This window comes from Thamnophis elegans, chromosome 16 (genome assembly GCF_009769535.1).
Source record: "Thamnophis elegans isolate rThaEle1 chromosome 16, rThaEle1.pri, whole genome shotgun sequence".
NCBI classification, from domain to species: domain Eukaryota; kingdom Metazoa; phylum Chordata; class Lepidosauria; order Squamata; family Colubridae; genus Thamnophis; species Thamnophis elegans.
The window spans coordinates 2,005,136-2,026,391 of NC_045556.1; the positions used below are offsets into that span (position 1 = coordinate 2,005,136).

The 21,256-nt window shown below is 46.5% G+C and overlaps 1 protein-coding gene across 3 annotated transcripts in view; it reads right to left on the reverse strand.

Moving 5' to 3' along the window:
• Window positions 1-21,256, reverse strand: part of TJP1 (tight junction protein 1) — a 180,995-nt gene that overhangs the window by 125,269 nt on the left and 34,470 nt on the right. For all 3 annotated transcript variants that reach the window (XM_032233484.1, XM_032233483.1, XM_032233482.1), the window contains exon 4: window positions 17,057-17,189. In XM_032233484.1, coding sequence (XP_032089375.1) covers window positions 17,057-17,189 — 133 coding nt within the window. The remainder of the gene's footprint in view (window positions 1-17,056; window positions 17,190-21,256) is intronic.

Genomic DNA, 21,256 nt, shown 5'->3' on the forward strand with positions numbered 1-21,256 from the left:
TATTTGAAGTCCTTCTCAACCGCAACATCTCCCTTGGTTGATTTTTGGACCAGTCGCTCTCTTTCAGCCCAGCTGTTTCTGGAACCTCACTCTTCAGGAAAAGACAAAATAATCGAATGGATTTTTTTTTTAAGAAGGCAGAAGCCCTGAGCTTCTAAGAAGGAAGGGCACCCGAGGGATGAAGGTGGGCGACGAATTATATACTCTTCTTCCAAGGTGTTGACGTCAAGCAGAAAACTTTGCAAATTTGATGGGTGATGCTTCCTTGCAACCTTCCGTCTTTGTAGACCCAATTGCTGCAATGCACACCTTGTACGATTCCATCCCCATTGTGGCTTAGTCAATAAGCCAGAGTTAAGCAGATTGTGGCTTAACTCCACAGGGGAAGGCAGCAGTGAGGGACGAATTACGAATGAGGGGACTGGAGGCTAAAACATATGAAGAACAGTTGCTGGAAATGGGCATGTCTAGCTTAATAGAAAGAAGGACCAGGGGAGACATGATAGCAGGCTTCCGATATCTGAGGGGCTGCCCCAAAGAAGAGGGAGTCAAACTATTCTCCAAGGCACCTGAGGGTGGAACAAGAAGCAATGGGTGGAAACTAATCAAGGAGAGAAGCAACTTAGAATTAAGGGGAAATTTCCTGACAGTTAGAACAATTAATCAGTGGAACTCCCTGCGTCCAGAAGTTGTGAATGCCCCAACACTGGACGTTTTTAAGAAGATGCTGGATAGTCATTTGTCTGAAGTAGAGTGGAGATTCCTGCCTAAGCAGGGGGTTGGACTAGAAGACCTCCAAGGTCCCTTTCAATTCTGTTATTCTGAACAGACAACTATTACCTTATGCTTATCCTGGAGGTTTCCATTAAGACTCCTGTGGGTTATTACATTGCCTTAGTTTGTCCTTAATGGCAAAGAACGTGGTTAGAATTTAAACGTAATAACCGCAAACAATGCTGGTTTCCTAGCCTGCTAGAGAAAGAGGCCCATTTCAATGGTGGTCAAAGGGGGGGGGGGAGAAACTACCTGCCACAGATTCAGAGACGAAGCCCACAAGCAGTGGCTTCCTCCCGCTGTGGCTCCCCTGCGCAAACAGGGAATCTTGTGCTGGAAGCAGCATCTTCAAGTCACCTTCGCAGCTTCTCCCACCCAAAAAACTACCAGCAGGTCTGGAATGTTTTCCCGGCCAACTGGCAGGGTGCTAAGACACACACGGCTGTGTTTCCCAGCACTGATCTGGCAAGAATCCCGTTCTCTGGCTTTCCAAATATTTCTCCAAAGCTTGCATGTGTGCACGTGTGTGTGTGTGTAGGCATGTCCTATGCGTGTGCTTCAAAAACACAAACTTTCTCTTATTTTTCTTTCCTGTGGGGAGGATCGTACAAACCAACCAGCCCTATTTTTTTCCCCAGCAGAGTTTGGAAACAGAACCAAAAATCCCCCCCAACAGAACTTAAGTACTTACAGAGGTTTCAGCCCCTCCAAACCAAGATCCGAACTCATGCACAAAGGAAGCCTGAAACCCAACAGTGGTTGAGAAAGACCTTCCGTTTTGTCCGCCATGGTAGAAAGCAATATCTACATTATATTTCTTCCTGGTCTGGCCACCTTTTGGGGGGGATTCACTTCCTTTATTGTGCAGTTGGTCTGGTCAACTGTGCCTACTATCTGGTTGCATAACAGGGGTGGGGGGCTTGAGATAAGACCCACTGCACCCACCCACCCCAAATTCACATATAGACATATAATTCTAGAGAACCGGCAGTGGAAATTCTGAGTAGTTCAGAGAACCGGCAAATTGGCTGGCCACGCCCCTGCTGCCTCCCAGCCGATCTTCTTTTGCCACCCTGAACAGGAGAACGGAGCTGGAAAGCAGGTTAGTGGGGTGGGGAGGGAATGGGGATTTTGCAGTATCCTTCCCCTGCCACGCCCACAAAGCCACGCCACGCCTACAAAACCACGCCACGCCCACAAAGCCACACCACACTCACAAAGTCACGCCCACTGAACCGGTAGTAAGAAATTTTGAATCCCACCACTGGATGGAGATTTGGGGTGTTCCTAAGAAAACTGTAATAGCAGAGGAACAGTGGCGGCATTCAGGCAGTTTGGATTGGTTCAGGTGAACTGGTAGTGGCAACCTGCAGGTGGGCCACCCCCCCGTCCTGGCACTATGCTGTCCTATTTAGCCATGTTTTCTAGCTGCACACATGCGTACGAGCCCTGCGCACGAGCGAAGCTCATTGCACAGAAGGCTGCGCACGTGCGTAGAAGGAGCGCACCCACATTTTTTGGTGCACGGTGAACCGGTGGTTAAATTATGTGAAACCCACCTCTGTAGAGGAAATCTGAAGCCTGTGCATGTTCTTTTCTTTCCATGTCCAACCAAGAAGTTTGTGGTGGGACTTCTTGTCCACATGAAAAGGAAGAACATCTCGGAAGGGGTTTGAATAGCGAATGAGACCTTCCTACCAACCATGAAGGAGTCCCAGAGCTCCCTCTGCAGGTGCAACGTGGAAAGACAGATCTGGGCCGAACCTAGGACCTCTCCCTCCAATGCTGAAGAAGCCGTTAAAAATATATATATATCTTGGAAGAAGACAACGTCAAGCCGCTTTGATGTCAACGCCAAGAACGCTGCACAGAGGCAATGCCCGGGAAGTTGAGTTCATCTCGAGGTCTTTAGCTCTGAATATCAAATGAGTATTAACAGGAAACCAAGATAAAAGGCAGAGAAGTTTCCATCTCCTCCTTGAGATGTTCGAAAGGAAACAATGATGAGGACCATTATGCACCCCAGGCGAAGAAGTCATGGGTTGAAGCCATCAACAACACCCCAGTCAAGGAACTACCAACTCAGACAATTAAAAAGTAGACAGCAGCCTGATCCACGAATGACTAAGATCACTTCCACCAACATTGAGAAGGCAGGCGACTTGTCTATCAACAGAGAGCAAGCCCCTCTCCCTTACAGTCCTGATGGTGTTACCTAGTGGGGTAAGGAAACGTCTGCAAGAAAACAAGCAAGCTCAGAGAACACGAAGGACTCTGAAGTCCAAAACCGCTGGGCATTAGGAGTACATGCGAAAGGAACAAAGCACAGGGCCACATTCCGGTTAAGATGATTTATTGCTCCTGCCTATTCACAAGAGTCTACTCAACTCATGGTCAGCACTACATTGGTACTAAAGGTACCTCGCACATATCTGCTAGTCGTTCCTGACTCTAGGGGGCGGTGCTCATCTCCGTTTCAAAGCCCAAGAGCCAGCGCTGTCCAAAGACGTCTCCATGGCCATGTGGCCGGCATGACTCAATGCCGAAGGCGCACGGAACGCTGTTAACTTCCCACCAAAGGTGGTTCCTATTTTTCTACTTGCATTTTTCCGTGCTTTCGAACTGCTAGGTTGGCAGAAGCTGGGACAAGTCACGGGAGCTCCCTCCGTTACGCAGCGCTAGGGATTCGAACCTCTGAACTGCCGACCTTTCTGATCGGCAAGCTCAGCGTCTTAGCCCCTGAGCCACCGCATCCCTTTATTGGTGCTAGCGAAGAACTAATGGAATTCAAGAGACCATTTGTGGGAATATAATGACTCTGGGTTGATTTGACTCTGCCTCCTTTTTTCCTACAACGTAATACGGGCTCAGTTAAAAATGCTGAGAGCTGAATCCGTAGATTCGGATGCAGTTACTCAACCTAGAAGCCCTCCCGTTTAATGCAAAAATGCTTCCTTTCTCCATCAAAGACTCGTTTTTCCTCGATCCGATCTTTGGCTGGCCTTTGGCAACCAGTCGCGTTCCTGGCCCCGGCCTCTGCTCGTTTGTCGTTTTTGATGTAATGCTTTTTTAAACCCAGGTGATTATTTCACAGTTAGAAAGAAAGGATGTTACAGTTTAGGATTTAACACACACCTTTTAATTAACGCACAGGGTGGTACCGAAGACACCCCTGGGATCTTCTAGCGGGGCCCGGATCATAGGAGACCTCCGTATCTGGAGCAGACACGAATGTGCAACGCTCTGCATTCCTCTCTCCGAGCAGCATCAATGGATTGAAGGGGAAGGGCTGGGAAAACAGCTCCCGTCCCACTGGAGAAACCGCACTCCGTTATATTTAAACAAGCTCCGTGATTCACAGATGTGATGCGCTCATTAAATTAATACCAGGCTTCGCACTTTTTAAGGTTTGTTAAAACACAGGAATTGTCTGGTTTCATACGGTTCACTAAGAGGCGTGGATTAAGCACAGGCAGTGCTCAATTTACGAAGAGAACTCAACCCCAAATTTCTGGTGCTAAGCGAGACATTTTGGGGGCGGGTTTTGCCCTGTTTTGTGACTTTTTCGTACCACGATTGCTAAGCGAATCACTGCATTTGTTAAGTTGGGAAGACGGTTGTTAACTTCTCCACTGCCTCTGCTTGGCAGAAAGTCACAAATGGGGATCGCATGGCCATGGGATACTGAAATGGTTGTAAGTGTGAGAAAACAGCCCTTTTCTCAATGCCGTTGTAACTTCAAACAGTCACAAACTGTTATAAGTCGGAGACTACCTGTACTGCCTCCCGAAAGTTAGCCAAACCATCGGAAGCCCACCATAACTCCTACTATCAACCGCAATAAAGCTGGAAGGGACCTTGGAGGTCTTCTAGTCCAATGTCCTGCTCAAACAGAAGACCCTCTTACTTATATTAGAGAGATTGTGGCTACCAATATTGGGATGGACAACACTAGCAGTGATAGGAATCCCACCACCCCTTGACTCGGCCTTCTGAATTCAACAGCATCTCTCCGCCATGTTCCCTTGTTGAAGTTGCTCCTTCTACAATGAAGATATGCAGCTCACGCTTGCACCTTCGGGCTGTTTGGGGACAATGTCTTTCGAGGCCCCCACCTTTGGTGCAATTTCTTTCAGAGTGCCTGAAAGAACTTCAGGTTCAGGTCAACTGGTGCTACTTGGTCTACTGAGAAGGTAAGTTGATTTGGGCCACACGTTGGTTAGATTTCACACCTGATGGTCGAGCTCTGCATTCCAAAACTATGAGCCGAGGTGGCGCAGTGGTTAGGGTGCAGTACTGCAGGCCACTTCAGCTGACTGTTATCTGCAGTTCGGCACTTCAAATCTCACCGGCTCAAGGTTGACTCAGCCTTCCATCCTTCCGAGGTGGGTGAAATGAGGACCCAGACTGTGGGGGCAATATGCTGACTCTGTAAACCGCTTAGAGAGGGCTGAAAGCCCTATGAAGCGGTATATAAGTCTAACTGCTATTGCTATTGCTACTATGACCAATTAAAGCAGAATCTGTCTCCATTTGGAGATGCTACTACTTAAACGTGTTCTTCAAATCTTCAGTTGAACACAGAGAGAGCTTGTGGTCAGCTCCATCAGCAAGTACATTACTAACTTCTACAACTATCGCGGGAATATCAGTTGGCGCCTTCTCTCCGTTGGATATTCTCAAAATCCGTTAAACTTTTGCTGTTAATGAAAAGCTCGGCCAAAGGATGGGTGTTGAAGCAGGTTTTGGGAAGTCATTGTGCGAAATGACTTCAAGTAGGACCCCTCCCCAAACCCCCAAAACCAGTATCTCATCTCCTCCTTCACATTTCAGATGGCCAAAGCAGACTTAAAAACAAGATATTTTTTTTTAAAAAAAAAACCTGCATGACTTCTGGTTGTTAACCGACGTTAAATACTTCTGACGTTCCTTAAATTTCCACCCATGCATATTTCATGCACTTCCATGTACTCTGTCACCCTTTGAGTCTACATCTTGGGCTTGCATAACAGATTGGCACCGTGCCACCTTCGCCTGGCTGAACAATGGAAGTGGCAGGTAGGAGAATTCAGGTCTGCAGGATTTTCTGCCAGATGCAGAGAAGATACTGAAGTTTTAAAGCCATTCTTGCAAAACGAAGCGGACTCCATGGCCTTGAATAGGCTCAAGCAGGTTGGTAACAGCGGCGTGCTTCCCGTTAAGTTATGTTTTCAATTTTTAATTACGCAATCTTCCTTCTTTGACAGGAATTGAGATTCTGCCCGTCCCTGGCTGACGAAGACGCCGCTTTAACGTCGCTGTTCGAAGAGGCGAAGAATAAAAATACGGATCAAAGCAGAGGTAGAGATAACACCCTGCTTAGATTTTGGATTTGATTCCTTAGAAAGAATTCTTGTTGGAATAAATATTAATGCACTTGTGTTTATGTCGTTCTGCAGCCAAATGAAATCCTCCCAAAACTGTACTTTAAAAATAAGAATTGTAAATTGAGAATTGTAAAATTAGAATTTGCACTATCCTGTCGGAGCAGAAGAAGCTTCTTGGATGAGGATTGAAACATCTTCAAAAGAAGAAAAAAAACAAGAAAGTCCAATTTCCTCTTGGAAAAGCACCTTTGGGACAACCATGACCTGGACGACGGAGAATCTCTAGAGACTGAATTGAATTTCCTCAATTCCTCAGCTAGCTCATGGGATCTGGCATCAAAGAACAAGGGACATCCGTTTCATTGTCAGTCTCTTTCTCAGAGTCAACTACTTTCCCCAGAGGTAGCATGTAGTTAGGACCTGGTAGTAATTTTCATCAACATGCTGATGTTTAAAGGAATCTGATGCAGAGCAGTGGTGAAATTCAATTTTTTTTACTACCGGTTCGGTGGGCGTGGCTTGGTGGGCGTGGCAGAAGAAGGATACTGCAAAATCTCCATTCCTTCCCCACTCCAGGGGAAGGATACTGCAACAAAATCTCCATTCCTTCCCCACTCCAGGGGAAGGATACTGCAAAATCTCCATTCCTTCCCCACTCCAGGGGAAGGATACTGCAAAAGCTCCATTCCCTCCCCACTCCAGGGGAAGGATACTGCAAAATCTCAATTCCCTCCCTACTCCAGGGGAAGAATATTGTAAAATCTCCATTCCCTCCCAACTCCAGGGGAAGGATACTGCAAAATTTCCATTCCTTCCCCACTCCAGGAGAAGGATACTGCAAAATCTCCATTCCCTCCCCACTCCAGGGGAAGGATACTGCAAAAGCTCCATTCCCTTCTCACTCCAGGGGAAGGATACTGCAAAAGCTCCATTCCCTCCGCACTCCAGGAGAAGGATACTGCAAAATCTCAATTCCCTCCCCACTCCAGGGGAAGGATACTGCAAAATTTCCATTCCTTCCCCACTCCAGGGGAAGGATACTGCAAAATCTCCATTCCATCCTCACTCCAGGGGAAGGTTACTGCAAAATCCCCATTCCCTCCCCACTCCAAGGGAAGGATACTGCAAAATCCCCATTCCCTCCTCACTCCAGGGGAAGGTTACTGCAAAATCCCCATTCCCTCCCCACTCCAGGGGAAGGATACTGCAAAATCCCCATTCCCTCCCCACTCTGAGGCCAGCCAGAAGTGGTTTTTTCCGGTTCTCCGAACTACTCCAACTTTCAGCTATCGGAAAGTTGGAGTAGAACCTGTCAGAACCTGCTGGATTTCGCCCCCGATGCAGAAGTTGGACAACATCTGGTTCCACTTACTCAGAAACAACTTCCAGAAGCAGTTTTGACCTGAAAAGACAATTGTGGTTTCCTGAACTAATAGATTTAGTCATGATGTTTACTGCTTGGCGAGAGGTTGCCTGACAGTCCAGGAATAGCAAAAGGAGCTTATTGAATCCTTCTGCCCCTCCAGTTATTGCTGATGGTTATTTCTCTTGCTTCCCCCCCCCCCATCGCTCCCCAGAATCCATCCAGGCCTTTTAGAGATGAAAGATCCAGGCTGTTCTCATTGCCTGCCTTGATGACTAATTTCAGATGTTTGTGATCGCTGAGCCAAAGTTCAGAAGAGAACATGGCGGCCTTGTAGGCATCACAACAGCTACTGGGCTTCCAGCTAAGAAGGCCAGCAGCGAGCCTGACGGAGATGGACTCAAGGGACGGGACTTGCTCAGCAGAAGAGAGAGATGGATGGGGTTGCAGTGTTGTTGATTTGTTCCAGCACAGTGAATCTCATCACAGTTGACAGGATGGCAAAGTTTGGGAGGCATCTCTCTTCCAAAGGACAACGATCAGGAAGAATCAACGTCAACGTTTTCAGAAAAGAGGACAAGAACTGGGCGCGTGACATGGAGGAGATGATGGGGCGGGAGAAAGCAGGAGGGGACGGAAATCACAGGCCAGTCGGACGTGAGACATGTGCTACTTATCTCTCCCACCCTCATGGTGAGAAACTGCAAGAGCTGGTGGGATTCATTGCAACGGTTGATGGATTCAATGACCTCCATAGCTCGCTCCTTCCTTCCTTCCTTCCTTCCAGCCATCCATTCATTCAATTTTCACGAAGTCTACCTCTGCTGGTCCCACTGAAACCATTCTAAGCACAGGGAGATGACAGAACTATGCTCCAAAGATTCCCAGTTCAACGTGTTCCTTCCAGTCTTGGAAATAAGGCATTAAAGAGAGAACTATTCCAATAAGTTACCCAACATTGCCTTAGCCTTTTCCTTGCTTTTATGGAGGAAGAAAGCTGCAAAGTTGTCTTTTAAAGAAGTCCAGAATCAGTGATGAAAACTTTGAACTCAGCTCCTCCTGGTTTTGAAAGCCATGTCGAAAAGCAAGTTTCGTTGATGTTTCCAGTCTTCACTTGACCCATACCAGTGGTGGGATTCAGCCAGTTTGCACCACTCCGGGAGAACCGGTTGTTAAATTTTTGAGCAGTTTATTGAAATGATTGTTGGAAGAAATCATTAGGGCAGAGAACCGGTTGTTAAATTATTTGAATCCCACCACTGACCCATACACACATCCATTCACATCCATACGCAAGCATAAATGCCAAACAGCAGTCTAGAATTGAGATGGGCTACATCTAAAGATCTTCCCCAAGCACCTCATTGACCTTGGCTGATCTCAAAAACAAATTCAGCACAGAGAACCCTGGTATGCATTGAGTGCTGAGCACCCAGGGGGAAAAAAAACAGTTACAGCACAGACTGGGAGGCTGAGAGAACATCTAAAAAATGGGATGGCAAACCCCCTTGGGATTGATGTCAAGAAAACTACAAGGAGATGGCCATGAAATTGCAGAAACCGAGCTCAATACTAATAGCACTTAGACTTATATACCGCTTTACAGGACTTCACAGCCCTCTCTAAGCGGCTTAGAGAGTCAGCCTCTTGACCCCCAACCATCTGGATCCTCATTTTAGCCACCTCGGAAGGATGGAAGGCTGAGTCAACCTGGAGCCTGGTGAGATTCGATCTGCCAAACTGCTGGCAGCCGGCGATCAGCAGAAGTAGCCTGCAGTACTGCACTCTAACCACTATGCCACCGCGGCTCCAATAGAAAGGAAATGATACCTTTCTCAAGAAGGTAGAAAATAACCTCTGCAGAGATGAGCCAATAGGTGTCCTGTTGCATCAGGGGTGAAATTCAGCAGGTTCTGAGCAGTTTTGGAGAACCGGTAGCGGAAATTTTCAGTAGTTCTGAGAACCGGCAAATGCCACCTCTGGCTGGCCATGCCCCAATCTATTCTCTGCCTCCCGAGTCCCAGCTGATCGGGAGGGAATGGGGATTTTGCAATATCCTTCCGCTGCCACTCCCACCAAGCCACGCCCACAGAACCGGTAGTAAATAAATTTGAATTTCACCACTGCATTCAACCTGACTTTTTTGCAACATGCGACAATCTAGCCAAGGTCATTCCAGGAGAGACTGACATATGCATGTTTTCTCCACACGGTTGGAAAAAATATGATCTGCCTCTCTTCTTCGGGGGAATGTTACTTACACCGTCAGCCAGAAAAGGGACAGGGAAGGGCACGACAAGAAACACAACCTTGACTTAGCTGGTGTGTCACATTTTGATGCTGCCCTTGGTTCCTGATGCACAACCCGTGCAGGAGAGATTTCAGTCGGGATCCTGGTGGATTCCTGCTGAGGTGAAGGCAACTGGCCAGCACCACTTCAGGAGGATAGGATGTGGTCCTACAGAGGCTTCAGATAAGGTAGGGACATCCGCATCTCCAGCTGCTCAAGAAGCCAGCAGATTCCCTAGAAATGTTTGGTCACCCAAAATACAGAAACGGAGCCGAAAAGCTAAATCTATGTGCCTTAGGAAAGGATCGGAAGGCAAGCCATTTGAAAAAGCCTCAAGATAGTTTTCATAAAAGTCCTCCATCCTGGCACGTGAGATTGCAGCCCCCTTTTTAATTCCTACTTTGATGTTGTTGATGTTGATGTTGATGTTTATTTTATTTATATGCTGCCCTTTTCCCCCGAAGGGGACTCAGGGCGGCTCACAACTCAACTAAGGGAGGGGGATACAGACAAAAAATTAAAACAACACGCAACAATACATAATTTAAAACACACAACAGTCATACCATTCCAGAAGCGGGTAGAAGCTTTTTAGCCCCAGGCCTGTCAGAACAGCCAGGTTTTAAGGGCTTTGCGGAAGGCCTGGAGGGTGGTGAGGGTTCGAATCTCCACGGGGAGTTCGTTCCAGAGGGTCGGAGCGGCCACAGAGAAGGCTCTCCTCCGGGTAGTCGCCAGTCGACACTGGCCGGCGGATGGAATTCGGAGGAGGCCTAATCTGTGGGATCTGATCGGTCTAGTGGAGGTGATTGGCAGCAGGCAGTCTCTCAAGTACCCAGGTCCAATACCATGAAGGGTTTTATAAGTGACGACTAGCGCCTTGAAGCGTATCCGGAGACCAATAGCCAGCCAGTGCAGCTCGCGGAGGATAGGTGTTACGTGGGTGAACCGAGGTGCACCCACAATCACTCGCGCGGCTGCGTTCTGGATGAGTTGAAGTCTCCGAATACTCTTCAAGGGCTGCCCCATGTAGAGCACGTTGCAGTAGTACTTTGGGATGGTTTCTCTTCCCTAGAAGCCTCGTTGAGGTATGGATGGTTTGCAGGCTTTGTTTTTTTTTTTTTTTCCCTGGCAGGGGGGAGAGGAATGGTTGGCTTTTCTGCTGGAATAACCGAAAACAGCGATGCCCAGATTTCAAATTCTGGAACAGGCCTTGGTGGAGGATTTCCAAAAAAACAAAACAAACCATCTTGGCATCCTGCAGCCTCGAAAAGGAGAGCTTAGCTTTCATTTTCCTTCCTCCTGGAGTTATTCCAGCACAGAAGTTATTTTTTGTTGTTGTTGTCGTTGTTCGTTTTAATTCCCTTGGAGCAGGTAGAAAATTCCACCGCTGGAAATTGCATACGGATCCCATGTTGTATTGCTTCTTTGTAAAATAAAAATTAAAAAAAGGAAAAACAATCCTATAGCAATAGCAATACTAGCAGTTAGACTTATATACCGCTTCACGGGGCTTTCAGCCCTCTCTAAGCGGTTTACAGAGTCAGCATATCGCCCCCAACAACAATCCGGGTCCTCATTTCACCCACCTCGGAAGGATGGAAGGCTGAGTCAACTTTGAGCCGGTGAGATTTGAACCAGCGAACTGCAGATAACAGTCAGCTGAAGTGGCCTGCAGTACAGCACCCTAACCACTGCGCCACCTCGGCTCTAGATAGATAGATAGATAGATAGATAGATAGATAGATAGATAGATAGATAGATAGATAGACAGACAGACAGACAGACAGACAGACAGACAGACAGACAGAGACAGAGACAGAGACAGAGACAGAGACAGAGACAGAGACAGAGACAGATAGATAGATAGCAATAGCAGTTAGACTTATATACCGCTTCATAGGGCTTTCGGCCCTCTCTAAGCAGTTTACAGAGTCAGCATATTTGCCCCACAGTCTGGGTCCTCATATCACCCACCTCGGAAGGATGGAAGGCTGAGTCAACCTTGAGCCAGTGAGATTAGAACCGCCGAACTGCAGATAGCAGTCAGCTGAAGTAGCCTGCAGTGCTGCATTTAACCACTGCGCCACCTCGGCTCTATAGAACAGTGGGCTCCAACCTTGGCAACTTTAAGACCTGTGGACTTCAACTCCCAGAGCTCCTCAGCCAGCAAAGCTGTGAAGATATTTATAGCTAAACTTGCAGAGATCGTTCCAATCAGTTCAGCGGTTCCTCCTTAAATCTTGACACGAGGATCAGCTTACAGTTTGCAGGGTTTTTTTTTTTAGAGATCCACATTTTTCTGCATCTCAAAAAACGCTGCAGCTGCTGTTTCTTAGTTCAGGAACCGCAACTAAGAATTAAGACATTGTGACGTATCTCTGGATTCATACAACTTTGTCCATCGCTGAAAGGGTTAATATATATCCTACTAAAACCCGAATGGGGGTTTTAATCTTTTTTATTTCAACAGTTCTTTGATCTCAAATTCGTCTGCATAGAAGGGACACAAGAAACTTTTGAAGAAAAGGTGTCCTTTTCCAAGGAACTCAATCTACAGAAATCTGTAAACACAGCGACTCAAGCAGGAAGGGATTTATCATAGGTTTTCTGGTATTTCTCCAGCTAAACCCAAACATTTTGCCTGTGCGAGGAAGAGATAAAAGAGTGCAAGAAAACAAGAAATGCCGTTTATTACGGGCACAAGCCAGGACCACACGTAAGCACTTTCTCTGCGATGCCAGGAAACTCCAATAACCCTCTATTCTTTTAAATAACATTTGCTCTCTTAGCCAAGTAATGTTTGAATCAGCATTCCCGGCCCACATAAAAGAGATTAAGTTGTATTTTTAGCCACCTGGTCATGAAAACCGAAATTTGATTTATTGATCTTTATACCTAAGCTCCAGGGAGCGAGCAGAGAGAGAGAGAGAGAGAGCAGATCCATCACTTAAACAAACACGTGGGAATAGGACCACTCCATTAAAACAAATAAATACTTCTGCTTTTATAGACCACTTAATTTCGGAGCTCCCAAACAGCTTGCCCGCATCGAAGTCTCCTTTTAAAGGACAACTGTGTCTTTTGCTTCCTTTCTCTTTCTGACCCGCAAGGACGGTTTTATAATTCTGTCTTGTCTTCAAGCATGTCACCATAGCCTGCTCCGCACATTTTCTCTTCCCCATAAACCTGCCAGGACGCATGAAAATAAATCCCAATTTGTTTCCTTCTAATAAAACAGAGAAGCGGTGTGTCGCTTCCCATCCAGGAAAGGAGGCCTGGGAGAAAAAGACAGAAGAGAATTCAAGGACTCTGCACAGCCTCTTTCGGGAACTACTAACATGAAGTCTGAATGAATTTTCTGCTCCGTTTCCTGAGCGAAGACCCCTCCTTGCCCCTCCAGGATTTCCTGCTAGATTCCCCACATCCATTCCACCTTCTCCATCCTGGCTGTTGCAGCTTTTCGGAGAGAAAGAGGGGAGCTGTCCAGCCATGTCAGCAGGACTAACATCTGGAAGGTCAAGACTTGTGAGTCCATCAGCGGTTTCCAAGAAGTAATTGAGGCTGTCATCCCCGTCCCTACCTCCGGCTGTTTAGCCTCCGATCTTTATCAACCTGGATCTTCTCCTGCCTAAGGCTGATGGAAGCTTACGCTGTTGCCTCTGGAGAACATCATCAAACTAGACCAAAACATATGGATGAGTCATGACGTTAGCTCCTCCAAGAAAGATGCCTTATCTCCTTCCCCTTTCTCATTTCGCTCTCCCACCTGTCCCTCTTTTTGTTACTAAAGGGTAGGCTAGCCGTCTCAGAAGTCATGACTCTTTGACAACTGGCTGCCTCATCCTTCACAACCAGGACGGGAGTCAACGAGATTGAGTTTAATGGAGGGGAAAATGCGAGGAGCGAGCTGCCAGTTTCATCGGAGCATCTTGGGTCAGAAATTACGAAGATGAGCATTATAGTAAGCCACAAAGCTCAGGTGGAGGCTGTAATGTTGTCAGGAGCAGCTTTGAGTAGGAGGATCAGGGATGGATGGATGAATGAATGAATGAATGGACACCAAGGTTAAAAATATCAAGAGTTTTATGCCGGTCCAACAGATTTTTTTTTCAAACTGGAAATGGGGTAAAACTAGGATAGAAAGAAGTTCGCCTTTCCCTTCCCAGCATTGTAGGATCTTGCTCTAAGTCAGTGTTTCTCAACCTTGGCAACTTGAAGATGTCCGGACTTCAACTCCCAGAATTCCCCACCCAGCCTGCTTGAGCAAGGGGGTGGATTAGAAGACCTCCAAGGTCCCTTGGACCTTGGCCTAGGACCTGGATATCTCTGTGACTGCCTCCTGCCACATACCTCCCAGCGCCCAATAAGATCTCACAGGATGGGCCTTCTCCAGGTGCCATCGACGACACAATGTCGCCTGGCAGCTCCTCGGGGGAGAGCCTTTTCTGTAGCTGCCCCGGCCCTATGGAACGATCTACCCCCAGAGATCCGGACCCTCCCCACTCTCTCGGCCTTCCGGAAGTCTATTAAGGCCTGGCTGTTCCGGCAGGCCTGGGGCTGTTGATCCTTGATTGATCTCCAGCCCCACTAAGATTGAGTGCATGTTATGTTTTTTAATTCGCTTTGTCTTGTATTTTAAATTCTTTTAATATTTTTAAATTGTTTTTATGTAAGCCGCCCGGAGTCCTTCGGGATTGGGCGGCATACAAATCCATTAAAACCTAAACCCTTCCAGCTCTATTCTGATTGATTGATGGATTGATTGATTGATCTGTAAGGAAAGGTCCAAAGAAGAAAGAATAGAACCTATTCTCCAAGGCACCTGAGGGCAGGACAAGAAGCAATGGTGGGTGGAAACTAAGCGAGGAGAGAAGCAACCTAGAGCTAAGGAGGAATTTCCTGACAGTGAGAACCATCAATCAGTGGGAGGGTTTGTCTTCAGATGTTGTGGGGGCTCCCATCACTGGAGGCTTTTAAGAAGACGTTTGTCTGGAATGGTAGAGGGTCTCTTGCTTGTTCTGATGACTTGACACCCTGCCCAGATCTTCCAGGACGGCAGAAAACTATCAAAACAGACTTGCCCAGCCATCAGCTCTTGGCTAAGAGAAGATTCCTCCAGGACCTGCAACACAGGGAAAGCACCAGCTTTGCAATCCTCATGCAGCCTGGTGCGATCGAACCACGTTCTCCAGAACCTGAAATGGGCCCATACCAGAGGTGGGTTCCTACCAGTTCGCACCTATTCGGTAGAACCGGTTCGTCAAATCTACCCAACCGGTTAGAAGAGGTTCCACCAGTGGACCCGGAAAGCAGGCCACACCTACAGAAGAGGTTCCAAAAATTTTTGAAACCCACCACTGGCAAGGATCTTGTAACTTGACAGCTTTAAGACTTGCATGCTTCAATGCCAGAGTTTCTGAATAGCAATAGCAATAGCAATAGCAGTAGACTTATATACCGCTTCGTAGGGCTTTCAGGCCTCTCTAAGCGGTTTACAGAGAGTCAGCATATTGCCCCCAACAATCTGGGTCCTCATTTTACCCACCTCGGAAGGATGGAAGGCTGAGTCAACCCTGAGCCGGTGAGATTTGAACCGCTGAACTGCTGATCTAGCAGTAGCCTGCAGTGCTGCATTTAACCACTGCGCCACCTTGGCTCTTGGAATAGCTACTTGGACCGACCTAAGTACTAATTCATAATTTCATATCCGGTCACATGGGCGGCAAGCCACTCCCACAAAGGAGGCCACACCCACAGAGTAGGTTCCAACAATTTTTGAAACCCACCACTGGCCCATACCTTTAAGCAGACACATTTATTCATGGATCTGACCAATAACTTGCCGCATTAACTTGCCAAGTCCCCACAGTTTGCAAAAACCAAAACCACACACCTCATTTCCACCCTTCCACCAGCAAACCTTTTGCCCTCCCTTAAATCAGGTTCACAAGTTTAATCAGAGGCAGATGGAGCTGAAAATAAACTATCCAGGTTTATAATTCACGACAACATATTTGTCCAGGCAGTCGCTAAGGAAGGGAAAAAAAAATCCCTCTCCCTCTTTCTAACAGCGAGATCGTATTTTTAGACTCTTAAAATGTGCCACTGAATTCTAATTAACAGCAAAGCACCGAATACCTGAAGTTAAAGCCTGCGCTTATTTAAAACTTGAAGAATTTTTTAAAAAAAAAACAGAAAGAGCGAGATGGCTTTGTTTAAAACCTGAGGGTCCTTTGAAATTTATTAACCCTTCACCAAGTTTCCCTTGGGGATTTTGGGAGGAGGGGCGGAGGGCAAAATTTCCCATTGAAAGAAAGTCCAAATCATTCATTGTTATCTGCCAGATAATTTTAAAGATTATATCTGGGGAGCTTAGTGGATGCGCAGCTGGAGCATCATTTGAACACCATTGGCATTGACAAAATCCCCATCAGTCAATTGCAAAAGGCAGCTTAACTTGGAACAGCTTATGTCCTATGTCAAAACCTTTAACCCCATCAAAGAACAATGTCTACCTATCCCAGGTCCTCTGGAAGGCCTCAAGAGATGAATAAAAATGCAAAATCCAGTCTAAGCATCTGGATGACTGTGCCACAACAACAACAACAACAACAACAACATCTGGAACACTGCTTGAACACCACCGGAATTGACAAAAATCACCACTAGTCAATTGCAAAAGGCAGCTTGATTTGCAACAGCTCACATCCTGCAATGGTACCTCTAACACCATCAAGCCAGAACATCTGTCTATCCCAGGTTCTTGGGGAGAATTAAACAGCTGGACCAAAAATGCCAGATCCAGTTTAAACATCTGTCTGATTGTGCAACCAACAATAATACAATCAGTTTAAAAGGGCCTGTATATTGTCCAAAACATTCATATTTGCTCACAACAAGACTTACTAATTCTCCTAACCACTCCCTGCAAGTAGAAAAGTAGACCCTCAAGAAAGCCATGCTGATTCTCCATGGACAATGATTTTTTCCCCCCTCCCCTTCTTTCTCTCTCTAGCAGGAAACAATTCAGCCCTGACTTTCTCTCCCTGCGAGCGGCGAGGATCATCCAGAAATAGCTTTCGCACCTCGCATTGCTAGTGTGCAGGCACATCAGGAGTGCACACCGCTGCCCCCCCGCATTCAGTTGGGCTGCCCCGGGCGCCTGCGCGGTTCCCCACCTCGACTGACCGGCCAAGATCCAGCTGCCACTCTGCACAGATCGGACCTCAGAGGGGAGAGAGACAGAACCAACCAGTTACTTACATTGAACTCACAGAAATCGAGGCTGTCAAGACTTTTGCTCCGATGGATGCGGCCTTTTATCCTTCTTAAGGACGGCTTCCCCTGGCTGATGCTACAGTTCGAACCACTGGGGTTTTCGGAAGAGGGGGTGACCCTGGAAAGAGAGAGAGAAAAAGAGGGGGGACTGCATTTTAGGCTGGATTTCCCTTTAAAAAAAAAAAGCAGAAACCTTCACGCTCTGCGAGGACTGGAAAAAGCTCTCGAAACTGAGCCTAAATAACCAGGAAGTGGAAAACAATAGCAGTAGCAGTTAGACTTATATACCGCTTCATAGGGCTTTCAGCCCTCTCTAAGTGGTTTACAGAGTCAGCATATTGCCCCCAACAACAATCCGGGTCCTCATTTTACCCACCTCGGAAGGATGGAAGGCTGAGTCAACCCTGAGCCGGTGAGATTTGAACCGCCAAACTGCAGTTAGCAGTCAGCTGAAGTGGCCTGCAGTGCTGCACTCTAACCACTGCGCCACCTCGGCTCTTACAATGAATTTATTTATGAATAAATACATTTTCTTTCCCTTTATCCCAAGAGGTTATACCTGCCCCTTGTGCGTCCATTTCTGCTGGATTTTAGAGCAGCCCCCCAAGTTACGACAGGATCAAATCACTTGCTCAGTAATGCCGACAAATACCGTGTTTCCCCCGAAAATAAGACAGGGTCTTATTTTCTTTTGACCCCCGAAATAAACGCTTGGCCTTATTTTGGGGGGGGGTGGTTATTATTTTCGAGGTGCAAGAGGCGGCAAGCGGGGTCATCTCATGGTTGCTGCTGTGTTGCAATATTTTTGGGGGAAGGGCTTATTTTAGTGCATGTGCTCAAAAGCCCGATTGGGCTTATTATCCGGGGAGGTCTTATTTTCAGGGAAAGAGGGCATGGACGAGAACAACAAATATTGCCAACCTAATACATATAGAAACAAGCAGGCGGTCTCCTTTTTAGCTTTTTGTGTGTGAAGTGTTAAGAAAAATGATATGATGATGGATGGGTTTGATGCTTAGGAAAAATAATAATTAGATCGTAGACGAAGGGAAGCTGTTGTAACATTAGAGTAAGAGATTAGTTTAAATTTGCAAAGGTTGTAAAAGAAAATTGGAAGTCTTCCCCTATCCTTCCTTCCTTCCTTCCTTCCTTCCTTCAATTCCTTCCTTCCTTCGATTTACTTTAACTATGCAATCCTATTATGTAGCTACCTTTCTTATACCGTATGCAAAACGTGTAGTCCACTGATTGATTCATCCAGTTAAGCTTGTGTTACTCATTCATCCATTATACATGTAATCTGTTCTACATTATTGAGTTTTATTACGTACTGATCATTGACAGCAATCAAGATTTTCCTTCTTCTCCCTTGCAAAACTGTGCTGGATGCAAATCTCCTTCTTACATTATGCGGGAGGTTTCCCTCTGGCTTCCCCATCTGTGGACTGTCATCGTATAATCATTTATAGATATATAATTTAAAAGAAGTAAGTAAATGCTTCAACAATGCATCAAGGGGGGGGGGGGGTTTCATAACCATATGGCCGGACAAGGTAGACTACAGCAAGTAAGAACTTGCAACAATCGGTGAAGAGCCCGTCTGTAGGAGAAGTGGCAGAACCTGGGGGCAGCGTCAAAAGAGGGTTCGGTCTAGAATCCCCACGTGGCCACAAGCAAACTAAATCCAGCCTTTCTTGACTTCCATTGACCCTTAAATAACTCCAAGCAGGTGCTAACCAGGGGTGGGGGTGGGGTTCCTGACAACATTACTACTGGTTCAATGCCCGAAAATTTTCCATGCGCACGCTCGCTTCACTCATGCGCACACAAGTGCACATTTGCGCTTTAAAAGGTCTGCGCATGAGCACACCATTAAAAAACGAATTTTAAAAATATTTTCTCAATGAAGATCATTTTGCGCATGTAGAGAACAGAAAATAAAGATGGCGGCGCCCAGGATAGAACCGGTACGATCACGTTTCTGGCCGAGTTGCTACCTGTTCGGCTACCGGTAGGAACCGACCTCTGGTGCTAACCATTAGTTGGGAAGATTCCTGCATGGAGGCTTTTAGCAATAAAATCAGTTTCACTGGATCTTCATCTGTAGATCTGATCTTTCGTGCCCAACACCATCCATATTTATGAAGTTCTTCCACCAGACCCATTTTACACATCCATAAACATAAACTGCTAGTAGGAAGCCCAGATTTACAACCTCTCTGAAAGAAAAATTGATGCTCCGGTCCCATTTTAATGCCACCCTAGAGGGAAGTTAATAGGGTGATTGATATCCTTTTAGATACATCACTTGTGTCCTTCATAAAGAGTCTCGTTTTATTTATGCCAATCTTCTGGCAAGGAACAAGGGAAATTAGCTTAAGCTTCACTTAAATGTTCAGCATTCAATTAAAAGAGGGAAACCCAATTCTTTCCTAGAAGTCAAGAGGTCCAGGTTGATAACAAAAGTCTTGGGAAAACCTGAAGGTAGGGTGTATGTCTTCATTGCCCGTCGCTTCTTGTTACCTTCCCAGGAATGGTGGATAGAAGGTTGTATGCTACGCTATCCAAAGGTTATTGTTGTAAAAGCTGCCAGGATGATGGAGAATCCAGTTTAGCAGGTATGATTTTATAGTTCTACCTTCCAAGGCACCAGGAGGGAAGGCGGATGCTATCACGTCTGACCCTGAATGCTCTTTGAGGACTAAAAATGACGGACAGTTATTTTTCAAGCAACGGTGGGTCTTTCGGAGCCAACAGAGGTCAAACCAAGTCATAAATGTGATAAATTTGTCTGTGCTGTAGTGGAAAAATCATCTTAGGTCAACTTGAGATAGCACTGGACCATAAAACCAAAGGAGAATCTACTGGATCAGCCACAAGGCTGCGAATGGTCAGTCTCTCATCCCAGTATGACTTTGGAAAGCCTACAGACAAGGTGGGATGAATGACCATCCTCTTATCACTTGCCTTTTCAACTGGGGGCAGTCAATATAGAGCCGAGGTGGCGCAGTGGTTAAATGCAGCACTGCAGGCTACTTCAGCTGACTGCAGTTCTGCAGTTCGGCTGTTCAAATCTCACCGGCTCAGGGTTGACTCAGCCTTCCATCCTTCCGAGGTGGGTAAAATGAGGACCCGGATTGTTGTTGGGGGCAATATGCTGACTCTGTAAACCACTTAGAGTGGGCTGAAAGCCCTATGAAATGGTATATAAGTCTAACTGCTATTGCTATTGCTAATAGCCACCTTGACCAATGGCCTTCTTTTCCAGCGGTTGGCCTACTTCCTCTTCGAAAGCCAACTAAGCCAGGAGCTGTTGAAGCATTTTCTGGCAGAGGATTCCAGGTTTGGGGACACCAAGTCTCATAGAATCCTAGGGCTGGAAGGGGCCTTGGAGGTCTTCTAGTCCAACCCTATGCCCAAGGCAGGAGATAGCAATAGCAATAGCAGCTAGACTTATATACTGCTTCATAGGGCTTTCAGCCCTCTCTAAGCGGTTTACAGAGTCAGCATATCGCCCCCAACAACAATCCGGGTCCTCATTTCACCCACCTCGGAAGGATGGAAGGCTGAGTCAACCTTTGAGCCGGTGAGATTTGAACCGTCGAACTGCAGTTAGCAGTCAGCTGAAGTGGCCTGCAGTACTGTACTCTAACCACTGCGCCACCTCGAGATCTTATTGCAACCCAGAGAAATGACTGTCCACTAATGATAAGGATCTGTCTAGGTGTGAGATGCACAATGTCCTGTTCACAACTTCGCACAGAACACAAAGCTGCCTCCCCACTTGATTAAAATGCAAGGCTCAATATATTTAAGAGCTTTTGCCCCCCCCCCCCCCACAAACCTAACTATTGACAAAGCAGTTAACCCAACAACAAGACAATGAAGTGAACACACACTGATTAACACAAATCAGATCTCCCTCGCCTCCCCAAAACTCAAACCAAGAAAACTGGCCAAATTTTTTTAAAAAGGAAATATTGGCTGTTTGCAGCAAGGTTTCCAATAAGACCCAAGGGCTATTTTAGTAAGGAAAAGATTAAAAAGAAGAAGAATATTTCTTACAAAAGCTGGCTTTTAAAATTAGATGGAGAAGGAACAGTTTTGGTGGATTTACACTACATTGGAAGTATATCATAGAGTTGTAGTGGTGGAAGGGACCTTGGAGGTCTTCTAGTTCAACCC